General features: G+C 33.8%; 1 protein-coding gene across 1 annotated transcript in view; it reads left to right on the forward strand.

Annotated features, from left to right (window-relative positions):
• Window positions 1-11,113, forward strand: part of LOC108759662 (paired mesoderm homeobox protein 2B-like) — a 23,154-nt gene extending 12,041 nt beyond the window's left edge. The window contains 4 exon segments of the mRNA XM_018505193.1: window positions 4,443-4,505; window positions 4,508-4,560; window positions 4,562-4,601; window positions 10,278-11,113. Of these exon segments, the coding sequence (XP_018360695.1) occupies window positions 4,443-4,505; window positions 4,508-4,560; window positions 4,562-4,601; window positions 10,278-10,664 (543 nt within the window). The 3' untranslated portion in view covers window positions 10,665-11,113.
• Window positions 11,114-14,632: the final 3,519 nt, after the last annotated feature.

Below are 14,632 nucleotides of genomic sequence, written 5' to 3' on the forward strand. Positions count from 1 at the left end.
CTCTCTCTCTCTCTCTCTCTCTCTCTCTCTCTCTCTCTCTATATATATATATATATACTAAAATAAACAGGCACAAAATAGAGTATTACTATACCAACAACAACCCTTACCCTTTACCCGTATTCTGAGGGATTCGCTCGGATTAGCACTAATATTTTATTGATAGTATTAATGTCCTGTATGCAATATTGATAAATCATCTCTGCGCACAGACCAAACATGCAATACTATACTAAAATGATATCTTTCGTCGAGATTATTATTCGCACTGTCGAAAACAATTTTTGAACGAAGATGCGTTAAAAAAAACGTGTTACTCGTTTTGACACTCGTTGATAACAGTTTTGTTCGTTCCAGTTGGAAGCGAATATTGAAGCGAATTTGACAGAAACGATCGCGATATTCGAAACCACTTCACTAGAGAAACTTGTATCCGTGTGATGAGACAATTAGTATCCTGTTATAGATTCAATTCTTTTGATCACTGTTCAAACTTCAAAAAGTATACAACAATAATTACGTCTCACACTCATTCTTTAGAATAGATTATAATTTTTCATTGAATCCTTTTATCGTCGTTTCATAATCACATTAAATTTGTGCAGATTCATTCTTCTGCTCAAGAAGAGAATACAAAAATAGAAACTCTAATAATACGTTTTTCTGATCTCAGATTTTTAATAGAGTATAAAAAAAGAAAAGAGGGAAAGAGATTAAATTATTTTATATATTATATATTTTTTAAAATATTAAATTATAAATATTAGGTGTAATGTGAAAAGATGAATACCTCCACATGTATAATTTTCTTCTTTTATTTCTCAGAATCATATCATTTTCGTTTTATGGATTTGTTTTATGCATTAGTTTTAACAACGTCTACTCAATTTTATGCATAATAAAATATGCACAATATTAAGAATTTTTATTTTAGACCGCATATGTGAGAAACACAATTAATACTAGAAATTTAAAATGCCTATTACTATTGAAACTGGATCTTTATTGCTTTAAATAATTCGATCTTGAATTACTAATATACACTATACATGTACTTGCATATATACTATATTGTAGTCTTTTCAAACTGCAATTGTTTTTCCGGACTTATAAACGCAATTAAAACTATTCTAGTAATCGCGAAATAAATTGACGAGCAATTTTAATAATTTGATGCTACCATCAAGCATTATATTATAAAGATGTTAATATGTTGAAATGAAACTGTTAATAAATTTATTTCGAAAAATATTACCTCGGCTGGTACTTGAAACCAGATCTCTTGTATTCCGTACAAACATCCTAAGCCATTAGACCACCGAGGCCTTAGTAATATTCTTCGCAATAATCGGTATAATAAGGAAGAATCAAAAGACTACAATATGGTATATATACAAGTGTATATTAGTAATTCAAGATTGAATTATTTAAAGCAATGAAGATCTAGCTTCGACCGTAATTAGCATTTTATTTTTTAGTAATAAAATATGCATTTGCTTCTTAAAGAAAATATTCGCCTCGTTCAAATGATCACTTCACGTTTTATTCTGGTCGCGTGATATACAAGGTTTCTCAAGACCGGTGATCTTCTCAGCTCATCTATCTTCGAAGAAGCAGTCGTGAGTCATTCAGCGATCGAATTATACCTGTGGGTCCTGCTCCACGCTTCCATCTTCCACACCGCTCTTATCGGCAATGAACGTGGCGCGAGATTAATCAGCGCTGACCCATATCTCCTCCCGATTGGACCGATGCCACACAATACAAACTGCACACGAAGGGACGACGAGTTTCTGATTAGCCGGGCATTTGTTCTTGTCGATTTAAGGCTCGTTAATACAACAAATGCAATCATATAACTGCAAGTGATCCTAACATAGAAAAACGGAGTATCTCTTAAAAACATATAACAATATGATATAAAAGTTGAAAGTGTATGGTTTTTACATACAAGAAAGAAGTTTCAAGTTATATATTTCAAATATAATTATTTAAAATTATTTTATATGTATTATATATATTAGAAAAATAACGTAGAGTATATTTTAGTTTTGAAAACATCTCTTATTTGACTTTTATTCTAAACATTTTGCATATATCACCATCATATTACAATTGCGATGAGCTTTATGTGAATGATACTTAATGTATTTTGTGATACTTTTATCGTTACACTGCATGTCTCATTGACTACTCTGACCGTCGCGTGGCGGCACGTTTCGCTACTCTGAGTCACATGTCATCCAGTATGAATTACAATTCCATTAACGTAGTAGAGCAGCGGAGCTGTGCATAATACGTACCAAAGCTGATCTCTCTTGCATTCTCTCTCTCTCTCTCTCTCTCTCTCTCTCTCTCTCTCTCTCCCTCTATCTAAATTGGGATGTCAAGTGCGCAGATGTAAAATTGCGAAGGGAGCGAGGCGGCAATAGCGTTCCGATATGGGACAGGCGATTGAAGTTGTGTTTTTCGCCACTAACGAGATTAATATTCAGCGAGCATGTATCGATGCGCGAAATGGGTGAAAAACATGGTTTTTGAAAAGATCGACTGCGGTGTTTTGTACTGGGTGAATGACATTTGCCGATAGCATTAATTAACGGGCATCCGTGAAAAAGTAGTTAAAATTCTATTAAAGAAAGGTCCACTGGAAATTAAAACCAAAAGAGTAAAGTAAAAGAGTATTTTTAATATTCCGAAAAGGGAGATTCTTTGATAATTAAAGATATATTAATATTATTTGATATATATGAGACAAACATATATTGGAGAACGTTTTTACAGAGGTAGTGTTTTATGAATAATAGTTAATTATTGAAATTAATATAATTACATAATATAATTATATATTATTTTATACATTCGAAAGACGTATAAAAAATAATATTAACTATTTATGAGTTAATATATATTAACTTATTTATTATATTACATTCATTTTATAGGTGTTAAACTTAATTCCTGCCGTTTTTCGTCTCCAAAATTGATTTGTTTTGAAGGGAAATACCTTAATCAAAGTATTATTAATAAAGTATTATTAATTAATAATAAAATAGAAAATGGAGGAAATTACTTTGATTGAGGTATTCATTCATCTTCCCTTTAAAACAAATCTATTTTAGAGACGAAAAACGGCAGGAATTAAGTTTAACACCTAATATATATTAATGCTACATATAACATAATTAATTGTAACAAGATTATTGGTTGTGTATATGATACACAAATAGAATGTGAAATTATTTAACATTGTAAATTAAGGGATAAATTAAAATCTTATTATTAGAAAAAGAATAAATGCTTTATTTTCTAACCAATTCTTTAGAGAAATTCAGTTTTTAGAATTAAAGATAATAATTAAAACAGGATTTTTTAAAGGTAATATCAAAATATAATATATTTACAAAATAAAGAATATACGATTCGAAACAGACATAATACAATATTTAATATAGATAAAAAACGACTAACCAATTTTAATAAAAATACTCAATCTATACACGGAGAGAATTTTTTCTTAGAATTTACCCTGAAAATATGACAGTCGTGGGACAACATTGTATTTCGAAGAATTTTAATATAAATCTCTCTCATTCATTAATAAAACTACAATAAAGTATAAAATAAGATCAATTTTACTGAAGTGCATGGTAAAAATCTTTAAAATATTGTATTGTACCACAATCACCATATTTTCAGGGTAAATTTTAAAAGAAAATTCTCTTCGTGTATAATATTATAAAGACTAGAATCAGTATATAAACTATAAACTATATAAACTCTAATCAAGACTTACCATCGTTCAATTGATTGATACTTGAACTTTGACGTGTTATCTAAAGTGAGCGTTCGAGTTTGACAGGACAATCTCGAAGCCTCGGGAGTTATACGATGCAGAGTCGAAAAATCAACGTAAATTTTCTCCGTCCCTCGGTGGGATACGCCGCTGTCAAGTAAAACAAGACGTTCCCCGGTGTCTTGTGGGAATGAAGGACAGAGACAAATACACTTACGATTAAGGGTTTGTTCTGGAAGGGACGAGAAAGTCCGGAAGTCAGGCGTAAAAGTTGAAGAAGAAGGAAACGGGAAAGGGAGAGAAATCGAATAATAGAAAGAGAAGAATGTAAGCGAAAGAGGAGAGACGAATGCTAGGAACAAGAGAGAATCTTAAAAAAGACAGAAAGGGATGTGAAATCTAAGAGATACAGGTAAAAACGAGATAGGAAAGAAGTCACGGCTTTAAGAGAGATGGGAAAAGGGAAGGAAAAAGGGATGCACTCTGAAACCTTAAGATAGGAAAAAAAAGAAAGAGAAAGGCATAAAAGAAAAATGAATACTTAGAATGAGAAGCGACTGTAAGAGAAACAAGTCTAAAAGATAGCAACATAGAGGGAGAGAAAGGGAGAATGAGGCAGGAAAGATGAACAAAGGGGAGGGTGTAGGGCTGGGAACGAGAGACGATTCCGGGAGTCGAGGGGTTGCTGCAGTTGGTGGCACGGAGGGATGTATGTGTGTGTGTGAAATGGGGAAAACATTCGCCCGGGTTCTGGTGGCTAGTGTCGGGGCTGATACACAAGGGGCCCATGCCAGAGTGTGCGCCGGTAATTGCGAGCTCTATGTAGATCCACTTACAGTGATTAAAAACTGTCCTGCTGGGTATCATCCGTGGCGGAACGACGCATCAAGGATGTCGGCAAGGGAAAGAGAAGAAGAGCAACGACCAGGATGCGCACCGCCAAGAATAATTCCGTCACGTCTCACAGCCACGTCAGTTTGCGCGCGTTTAGAGATAACAATCTCATGCTACAATTCGACTGTTATAGCAGAAAAGGCGGTATAATCTTTTCATGACAGTTTTCAAACTAAGTACGACACTTACCGTTTATACACTTGCAATCTAAAAATGTAGCATTATTTAAGTTAGAAATATTTAAAAAAAGTTGTTACTATTCTTGAGAGGGACAAAAGGAAGATTAGATTTGGTCTTTTTCAAAAAGACCGATACATTCTTAAAGATTTTGTAGGCAATTTAGTTCTGTTTTTATTAATGATTTTTATTAAAATGTCGCGGTAGCAATATTTTTGTGTATAAATGATCAGATTTTTGCTAGTTATTTAACATTACATGTTAAAATATGTACTAAAAGGTATATTTCAAAAGTAAATGGAGAGAGAGAGAAAGAGAGGGAGAGGGGGGGGAGAGGGAGGGAAGAAGGGAGGAAGGAAAAGGAGAAAGAAGGAAGGAAAAGATGGGAAATAGAGAGAGTGTAGAGGACCAAAGTTAATCAGATTTAATATAATAGTTTCTCTTGTATTCTATCTTACTTCACGTATATTGTATACGAACTGCAGCGATCCAGACTTTCAATTAAGGAAATAAGTTTAGGGTGAAGTCGCATCAGCCTGCCATCTCAGTCTTAATTACGGTCTGCTCCGTGTAGCGTGGAGACATTCACTTTTATTGGTACGATCGTCGGAATGACTCCATTACAAATTAATTAGACACACAAAACTTAATGAGAGAGAGAGAGAGAGAGAGAAGAGATTTAATATTTTTTAAGCTGATATTTTTTCTTAATTTTGAAATAAAATCATTCCGTTTTATTGTATATAATTAAACTTCTTTTCTATTAAAACAATGGAAAAAATAAACAAATAATGTATTTGAAATATGGAGACAAGGAATTGGAATGTGAAATATACATTTTAAAATATATTTTTATATAATATACTATATATTATATATATTATACTATATTTAATTATATCATAATAAGGGGGCTTTCTGTACACACATTTTCTTTTATTTACAAAATGTTTAATTAACATTGTGAACATTTTAATAGAAATTCGATTATATCATTCTTTTTACGATTTTTTCGATCCATCTACAAATATCTTCGTAATTAAATATGAAATTGAAATTTTATTAGAGGATTTATATTTATATTATAAATTAGTACAGAATTATGCATTCTCTAATTCTTTTGCATATATGGAATGTTCATATTCTGCCGGCAAATCTAATTACATCGCGAAATATATCTTGCCGATACCAAATTAGATCGGTCCGGGGTCAGAAAGCAACCGAGCGAAATCCGCGGTTAACTGGTTCGAGAAGGGAAAATCACGACGAAGCCTAACATAGGGTGAATCAAACGGATAAGCGTAGCGCAAATTGCACCATCGTGCGGTGCTTCTGTAGAATTCTTAATGCCTCGACGCCTGTTTACTTAAATCATCGACATCAACACAAATATAGTCTTGATCAAACAATGTTAAGCATAAAAATAGTTTCTGTTGTAAGAATATAATTTGCCCTAATATATTAAATTAGCAATTGCTGTATATGAAGGCAAAATGTCCCTGATAAAAAAAAATTCTCACAATTTTATATTTTTAAGAATTTTTTTACTCTAAATTTATTACCACACATATATGTATTTCTAAAAAAAAATATCTTAAACTTCTTCAAACCTGTAAGTTTGCTTCAAAAGTTATGGAATGAGAAATCTTAAAATATTCCGTAATTCATATATAATAGAGATTTCTAGAAAAGACGTAGACTTTCAGTACTTATAAAAAGTGATCCAATTCATATAAAAAAATCTGAGAAATTTTTTTAAAAGTTATAAAATCATATAGAAGTTATAAAGAATTCTGAAATTTATATAAGAAGAAATTCTGTAAGAAGTTCCAAAAAAAATTTCAATATTTAACTATTAATCCATTAACGCCAAATACATTATTAGATATACATACCTATATCTTCACGATTACTTAAATGTACTATTAGTCTCTATATATATTAAATAAATGTAATTTAAAAAAAAAATTATAAAAGATTATCTTTGATTGTATAATACGTATGTGTTTAATTTTTAATTATAATTACTTGTAATATAATTAAATTTTTATTAATATTATTGCAAATGGGAAATTAGTTTGAGAAATAGATATATAGAATTAAGATGTTATTTAATATTATAATCTCTCCAAAGGAAATACTATGCAAAACTCTGACGAAAATTTGAGAACCGCATCATATAAATTAAATATTTAATCACGAACTAAAAATACATCATCATTCATACAATTGATTATCATTATGTCACATCTTTTTTTATCTGTTTCATTATAATGCAAAACGGAGAACAAGATTAAAGAAACTAATCCAAATAAAGACCAAATAAGTCTGTCCTTAAATTAACAAGATACATAAACATATGTAAGAATGATAAAATAATGAAATGTAAAAGATAAAGCAATAAGACAAACAAAAAAGAGACGAATTCGCGCACACGGGGACGTATCGAAGCGTATGATCGGAAGAGAGCGGAGGGTAGAATTCCCGTACAGTTCCCTTCTAAAGAGATGATTAAATATTTATCCAGAAGGTGCTGGACATCTGTCGATATGCCTTGTTGCACTTTATTTTGGCGCGGTGTATTTGTTTAACATTAACGCTACGTGCGTGCGCGTGCGAGCACGCAAACACGCTCTCTCACCCTAATTCGCCTCGTTGTCGTCGTTGTCGTCGTCACTTCGGCAAACAACGGCACACATGCTACGGTCTGCTCGAGGTTTGGTCCATGGCCAAATACGAATTATTAGCGTTGTCTTTGGCACGTACCACGAACAGCAATTCATGACCTAGTCGATAATCGCGAGACAATTAAAAAAAAAGTAAGCAGCAGAATTGGTCTTATGCCCGACTTTATGCAGGAAAAGTATCAAAAGTTAATCAAATTCTTTTTTTTGCAATTTTGCTGTTATTTTTTAAACTTTGAAAAAAATCCGAGTACTAAAAAATTAAGCATATCGTGGCTAAATACACAATCGTCATGAAATACCGATAATTCGATCTCTCTTATCGAATTAATTAATTAATTTCACCTTCTTACGTAAAATTTTCTGTGTCGTTACTTTCAAAACACAGAATTCCCTTACTCTTTCACAAAAGATTTATATAACAAAACTAAAATGAAAGGTCTAGTCCTTCTGGCTTGATTTTGCATCACGCTTCTGTTTTTCTCCCTTTTTTTCAATCAACGGCAGATCACGAAGAAACGCGATGCGAGGTGTAATCAATTTCGGATTAATTAGCACGCGAGGGGGCTCACGGTGTTCGTCGCGTAGTTACGATTCGAATTTCGCGAAAAATCGCCACGCCGGTTGCGCAACCGGCGCGCGACAACCGGTAGCAGCAGCAGCAGCAGTAGCAGCAGCAGTAACAGCAGCAGTAGCAGCAGCAGTAGCAGCAGCAGCTGATAAAAATCCAATAGCCCCAGTGTTTGCCAGCCAGAAAGGGCAATCACGTTCATCATGGTGTCCTGCGCTCCCGCCGTCGCCTCCCGCCTCCCGCCTCCACCGCCGCCGCCGTCGCCGCGGTGCCACCCTCCGCCGCCCATCTCGCGTCCCTTCTAACCCCCGTACAGTCTCCCCTAGCTCCGACAGCTCGAGCAGTTACGTCCTACGAGCCCTGAACGTAGCCGCCCCTGGAAAATCCGGGGGTGGGATTCACGTGCGCACACGTTGAGGAACGAACGGTTTAGGGAGTGACGAGGAGGGACGGAGATTGAAGCGGGAGTTCGCAGAACCGTAAGGGAGCCAGGGATGCAGTGGGGGCAGAGCGGCGAGATAGGGGCCGTTGAAGGGGAAAAGGGTGGATGAGCGGTGGCAGCACCACCGGTCAGATAAACGCTAAAGCAAATAAATCCGCTACTTTAACATGCAGGTCACCGCAGGTGTCTGTTTATTTTATTCGTTAAATATTTCATTTGGCCGGCTAGGGCCAATTACGAGCGCGCCGAACGGCCAGCCTCGCTGCTTCGCTCTGACGAGCCGCGCCGAACTCTCTGACGCGCTTCGTGCGACAATTTCTCGTTTTACGACGGAAAATGTAAAAACGTTATATTTGCCATTCGTAGATATCGTAAACTTAAGTCCTGATTCAATCTTCAGTATATAGACTCCAAGCTATATTTCAACTTCTGGATAAATTAATAATTGTTTTATATTAATCGTTTCTAGCAAAAAATCTGTATTTTAAATTAAACATCAACATCTTACATCTTATATTGTGAATAAAGTTCCATTACATAGAAGATGATTACAAAGTTCTTGTGCAGTTTTAAATTTTCATTATTTATGTTTTACAAATTTAATTAATGAAATTAATCTGTCAAAAATATTAAAATAGCAATTTAGTGAAATTTATTATGTATTAAGAGTAATCTCTTATTTATGAAAATTTCTTCCTAAAATATAATAGATTGGAAGAGAATTGAACCGATTCCTGATTTTCTCAGCGTTCACTAGATTTAAATCTATTGATTTCTTTTTATAGAAACGTATTAAGATTATTATTTAATAAAACCTCTTTTTAGACGATCGACAAATTAGGATAAATGATTTAAAGTATCTCATTTTAAATCTACTGCAAAATATATTTAGAACTAGATACATAATGAGACCGTATGAATGAGAAACAACCCCACGAATAAATGTATGTAAAATTGAAATAAATTTTTCATTTACTTTTAACGAATTAATTATCAACGGATTTTGTTTTATCAAACATAGAACGGAAATTATGAAAGTTTAAATCCTACGTAAGGATTTTATAATCATCCCGTCTATCGGAAATCATTACTGTTATCATAATTATATTTTAAATTTGTGAGCATTTCTATTTTTTTTACTAGATAACTAATTGCAATCATTTTATTAAAAAATAATCTATTAAAAAAATCTAAATATTGTATCTAGATACATCACAAAATACGCGTATAAACAGAAGAATATTGGGAAGACTCCGATTGCACACATTGCATGTTGCACACATGCGTCGCTAATTGGCCAATTTAAAAATAAAATATTCTCATGGTAAAGCAGTGAAAAATTACTAGCCACCAGCTGATATGAGTGGTGTGTGCAATCGGGATTGTAGGCAAACGGGATCCTCCCAGAATATTTCAAATAGTTCATAAGAAATTAGTCATAGATTTAGCATCAATATATCTTTGTTTAGCACTTGTAATTAGAGACACGTGACATAAATTTTTAACAGTAGTGTTATTTATATGTCAACTAAATTATAATATTAATCTATCTCTGTTAAATATTTGTTACTCCTTATATTAGCACGATTGTATCTTGAAAAAGTATACACAATGAGTTTAGTTGTCTTTCATAGTTTCAGCAATTAAATGTAAATCGTCGAGGAAGAATAAAAATAAGGTCTAACGGCGTCGGACATCGTGTCAATGTTGCAGGTATGGTTCCAGAATCGGCGAGCGAAGTTTCGTAAGCAGGAGAGGTTGGCCCAGCAGAAGTCTACGTCGCAAAGTGGCATCGGGGCCGACAGCGGCGCGTCCAGCCCCGTGGCCGGTACCGTGAAGGCGGAGGGACGCTCGCCGAGGAGTCCGGCGACGCCACCCGGTGGCTCGAACAGCGTGCTTTCGTCGAATGAGATCAAGCCGATCACTAATCAGAACCTGGTGAACGTGAAGCACACGGATGGCACAAGCGACGGCTCGCCCAATGCCCGGGGAAGCAGCGGCGGTGGTACCTGGGGTTCCTGCAGTCCCAGGCCCTTCTCGGCGGCCCTGCCGCCCTATCTGTTAGACCCGCTACCGCTGAAAACCGCGAATCTCTACTAAACTTTCTACCCCGTCACCGGCCTGGTGGAGAATGTAAATACAGAGAGCCGCCCGCTCGTCAACACGGAGACGACACGCCGTTCAGGTTCAGGGAGCGTCCAGGTTCCTTCCTGAGCCCCGGTTTCCCGCGACTTCGTCGGTGTCCATCCGCACGTGCGGTATCTTTAAGAACTCCGGTAAGACGCGCCGCTCATATTTTTGACAAAGATACATTTAGGCAGTCGGGAGAAGGTGTGTCAGCTTGCTTTGACGTAGCTGAGATACATTCCGAAATTTGTGCGCACACAAGACAGAGCGTTAAATGCCAATCATTGAAAAATCAGGAGTCGAGGTGAATATAACTTACTGTTAGTGAATTTCGATTGTGGTATTATCGTGCAGAGATTCAGAAGCCAATCAGATGTGTCTGTTTCTTAAGTTTGCCGGAGAAATAATTTGTAACATCAAATATTTCGAGCAGTTTTATGGCATATGCTATGTTTATTCTGCATTCCTGTGATAAGTGTAGTAACATTTGAGAGATTAATATATGTTTCCTTGATTTCTTCCCGGTTGCTTTAATCTACACGTTGTCGTATTTGTAGATAGAGAAGAGAGAAAGAGAATAGCGTACAATTGTATGACGTAAAATATTGTTTTTGTTGATACGAAAATATGCTGTACCTCTATCTATTATTTAACAAAATTTTAAAGAAGACATAACTTGAAACGCTGTTTTCAGGCATCTATTGAAATCGAGACTAAATAATTGAAAAGTAATATAAATGTGGATTTAATCAGGATTCCAGTTGATATCGAGAATAATAGAGTTTATGCGAGTGTTTACTCTAAACGACAATTTTAATGTTCCCGAGGAATGAGACACTTATACTTATTAACTTAATAACGTTGACTCACTAAATTATGTAAATATAAATAATATCTATATTTTTTAAGACAACTTGATAAAAAAAAAATAATGAAATTAATCTAAATATAATATATGTGACAATAGAGTTAGATATAAAATCTCTTTTTTTAAATTAAAAATTTATTCTATTTTTAATTGAATAAATGGTTTTCTTGAAAATTTGTTAAACCGCGATAATTTTCAATAAAATTAACTTATTCAGGGTATTACATAAGGATTATTATGATTTTATTCAATGTAAAATAACTAACCTTAAAATATCTTAAATATATTACGTCGTTTTCAATTATTTATTCGTTTTATTATAATCATCATAAGACAGAAAGATAAGGATTTCATCCGAACCAATGAAAATGCTATTAAAATATTGCTTCAATCCTCGTGGGACATTAAATTTTCGTTTTCAGTATATGCTTCCTATCCGTATTATTTTCTATTAACAATACAAAGCTAGGATTAACACAAAAAAACAGCGTAGAATAGTATCCATAAAAGTACTATTAATCACGCGATTATCACTGGATTTAACAGACTTAGTTTATTGGGGTTAATTTAAGTACTGAAAATTATGGCTATACATTGCGAAAATCTCTTACGATATTTATTATGTGTATCAAGTAGCAAAAAACGTATACTTCCACAGTAAAATCCTTGACGCAATTATCGAACGTACTTCGCACTGATTTAATGCGCGATTCCAGCGACCTGTCGAATAATTAATTAATTAAATGTTAAAAGCAGCGATCAATAAACAAAAAAGGGAAGGAGCGAAATCTTGCTTGGTGTAAAAAAAATGACTTTCGATACAAGAATTTATTTTATTAAATTACAAAAGAGAAAAGTATTCTGAGAATATAATATTATGTTAAATTATGTTTCTGATAGGAAATTTATATTTATCTCAACTAAAAACTGTTTATATTAATATTGATATTTTTTATTTATATTTAAAACACCCATATTAATCTAAAAGAACATAGAAAAAAAGGGAAACTGACAACCAAGGTTCAAATCCAATTAAGATTGCCACTTTAATCGACCATTAATTTTGTATCAATTTTATATATTCTATTTCGTTATAAAACTTCTGTTGTAGAGCTATGATATAGTAATTTGTTAATTTCAATTCGATAAAAATATAAATGTAGAGTGTACAAAACTCTAGGAGGAAAGTCTTATATCAAGAATCGCTGTGTAACGCGAGATAATTAATTCGCGTTAATTCGCAGATCGACGGAATTTCTTCTTAGGAAGCCCTTAAGATAAATACTTACATACCGTCCTGTGTGTCTCGTACCAAGAAGAGCGAGGGTACCTGTCTTATCACGATATACTATGGACAATTTCGGCAGTGGTCTGACTCGTTCGTCGTGCGCCGATAACGAGCGCACCTTATTCTGCGTATGTATAGTTTATCGATTACGACTGAATCTATTTTATAGTGAGATGTATAAATGTACATTAGTTAAGATGAAAGGTATGTATAGTTCACCTGAAAATATTTTTTTCCTTTCATGAGTCTCGTCAAATCCGCCTTAACTTTTAGAGGACCAACTAATTGGATAAATCTTTCTCAACTATATCAATTATAGATATCAATATGCTATTAATTGCTCTAATAATTGTAGCTACGTTAAACGTAATTAAAATTGTTATACTTGTCACGAAAGATGTCCGATTCTAATTTGCTTCTCTAAAAAAAAAATCGATTTTTTTGCAAAAAGAAGACGGATTTGAAATGGCCCTGCTTGTTAAAAGAAAGGAAAAGAGACAAGCTTGGGTCAACCCTAGTTATAATGTTTTTTTCTATTTTTTAAATAAAAAGTAATTTGTATTCCAATACGATAATTTTATAAAGTATTAAAACGTTAATTAGTTAGAACAAATTGTCTAATGCATAACAACGAACAAAAAATCATCTAGTTATTAAAACTCTCGAAATTATTACAAAAGAAACTGATATTTTACAGAGACGTAAAGGTCCTCTGAAAGTTAATGGGAATAGCGTGCGAAAATTTCTATCGTGTCCCGAGGCAATCCATATCCCAGTTCGATAACGAATGTGATTTTTTAACGAGGCACTTTTACAAAACTGCGTATTACTGGCGTGTAGCGAGCCGCGCTTTCGCCCGTCTCCGCGAAAGACGCGCATTATCGATTATACGCGACGGCAACGAGAGGGGAAAGGCTCGTCTCCGCAAGCCAGGAAGCGTTCGTGAATTCTGAACAGCTTCGTTGCTCCCGCCATTATTGTTAAGATTAACGAATGGTAATTATCGATATGTGTGAACCGGAACTTGTACAGTTGTTGCTATAAATATATGAAATTAGTGTTTTACACCATACTCATACTCACTTCTCTCCGTTAAAATCACTCCAGTGATTCCCAATTTCGTTAAGAAATTATTATCTTTTAGGCCAACATTTATATTGCTATTTTAATTCATATATTTATGTTTAATATTAATTTTATATTATTCTCTCTATACTAGTTCCTATTATTTTTTATACTTCTTATATAAATTAAAAATCATTTCTACTTCATTACGTTTGGGTAAAAAAGAATATTCAGAGAATTTCAAGTACACATTTATTGAAAATCATAATTAAATTAGTTTCTCGTCTTAGTCGTTGGTTACATCGTTGCTGCTGGTCGTAGTCCGGTTATATAGATTGATATTTTCGTATTTACGTCGTCGAATATCCGCTGCAATCGATGCCATGTATTTAATTATTACGCTGTAAATATCAAAATTATTGCCCTGAAGTTATAAAAATGATATTTGTCCATGATAGAGTGTTTTTGCAGTCATTACTGCATAATTTCGATCTGTTATGCGAAACAGTTAAAAAGCAGCGCATCTTTAATTTCCATGATGCACTCTGTTTCGCTGGCCTAATAGAAAAGAGAAGAAAACATTATCTAATATGCTTAATCTTGAGCAATGTTATATAAAAAATGTTAAACAGTGAGCAATATCAGCGATGTAAAACAGTCTGGCAATTTTCTTCATTGGTGGATCGAAATATATTCTGTTACTTATTGAAAATATCTCCA

This window comes from Trachymyrmex cornetzi, unplaced genomic scaffold (assembly GCF_001594075.2).
Source record: "Trachymyrmex cornetzi isolate Tcor2-1 unplaced genomic scaffold, Tcor1.1 scaffold200, whole genome shotgun sequence".
Lineage (NCBI taxonomy): Eukaryota > Metazoa > Arthropoda > Insecta > Hymenoptera > Formicidae > Trachymyrmex > Trachymyrmex cornetzi.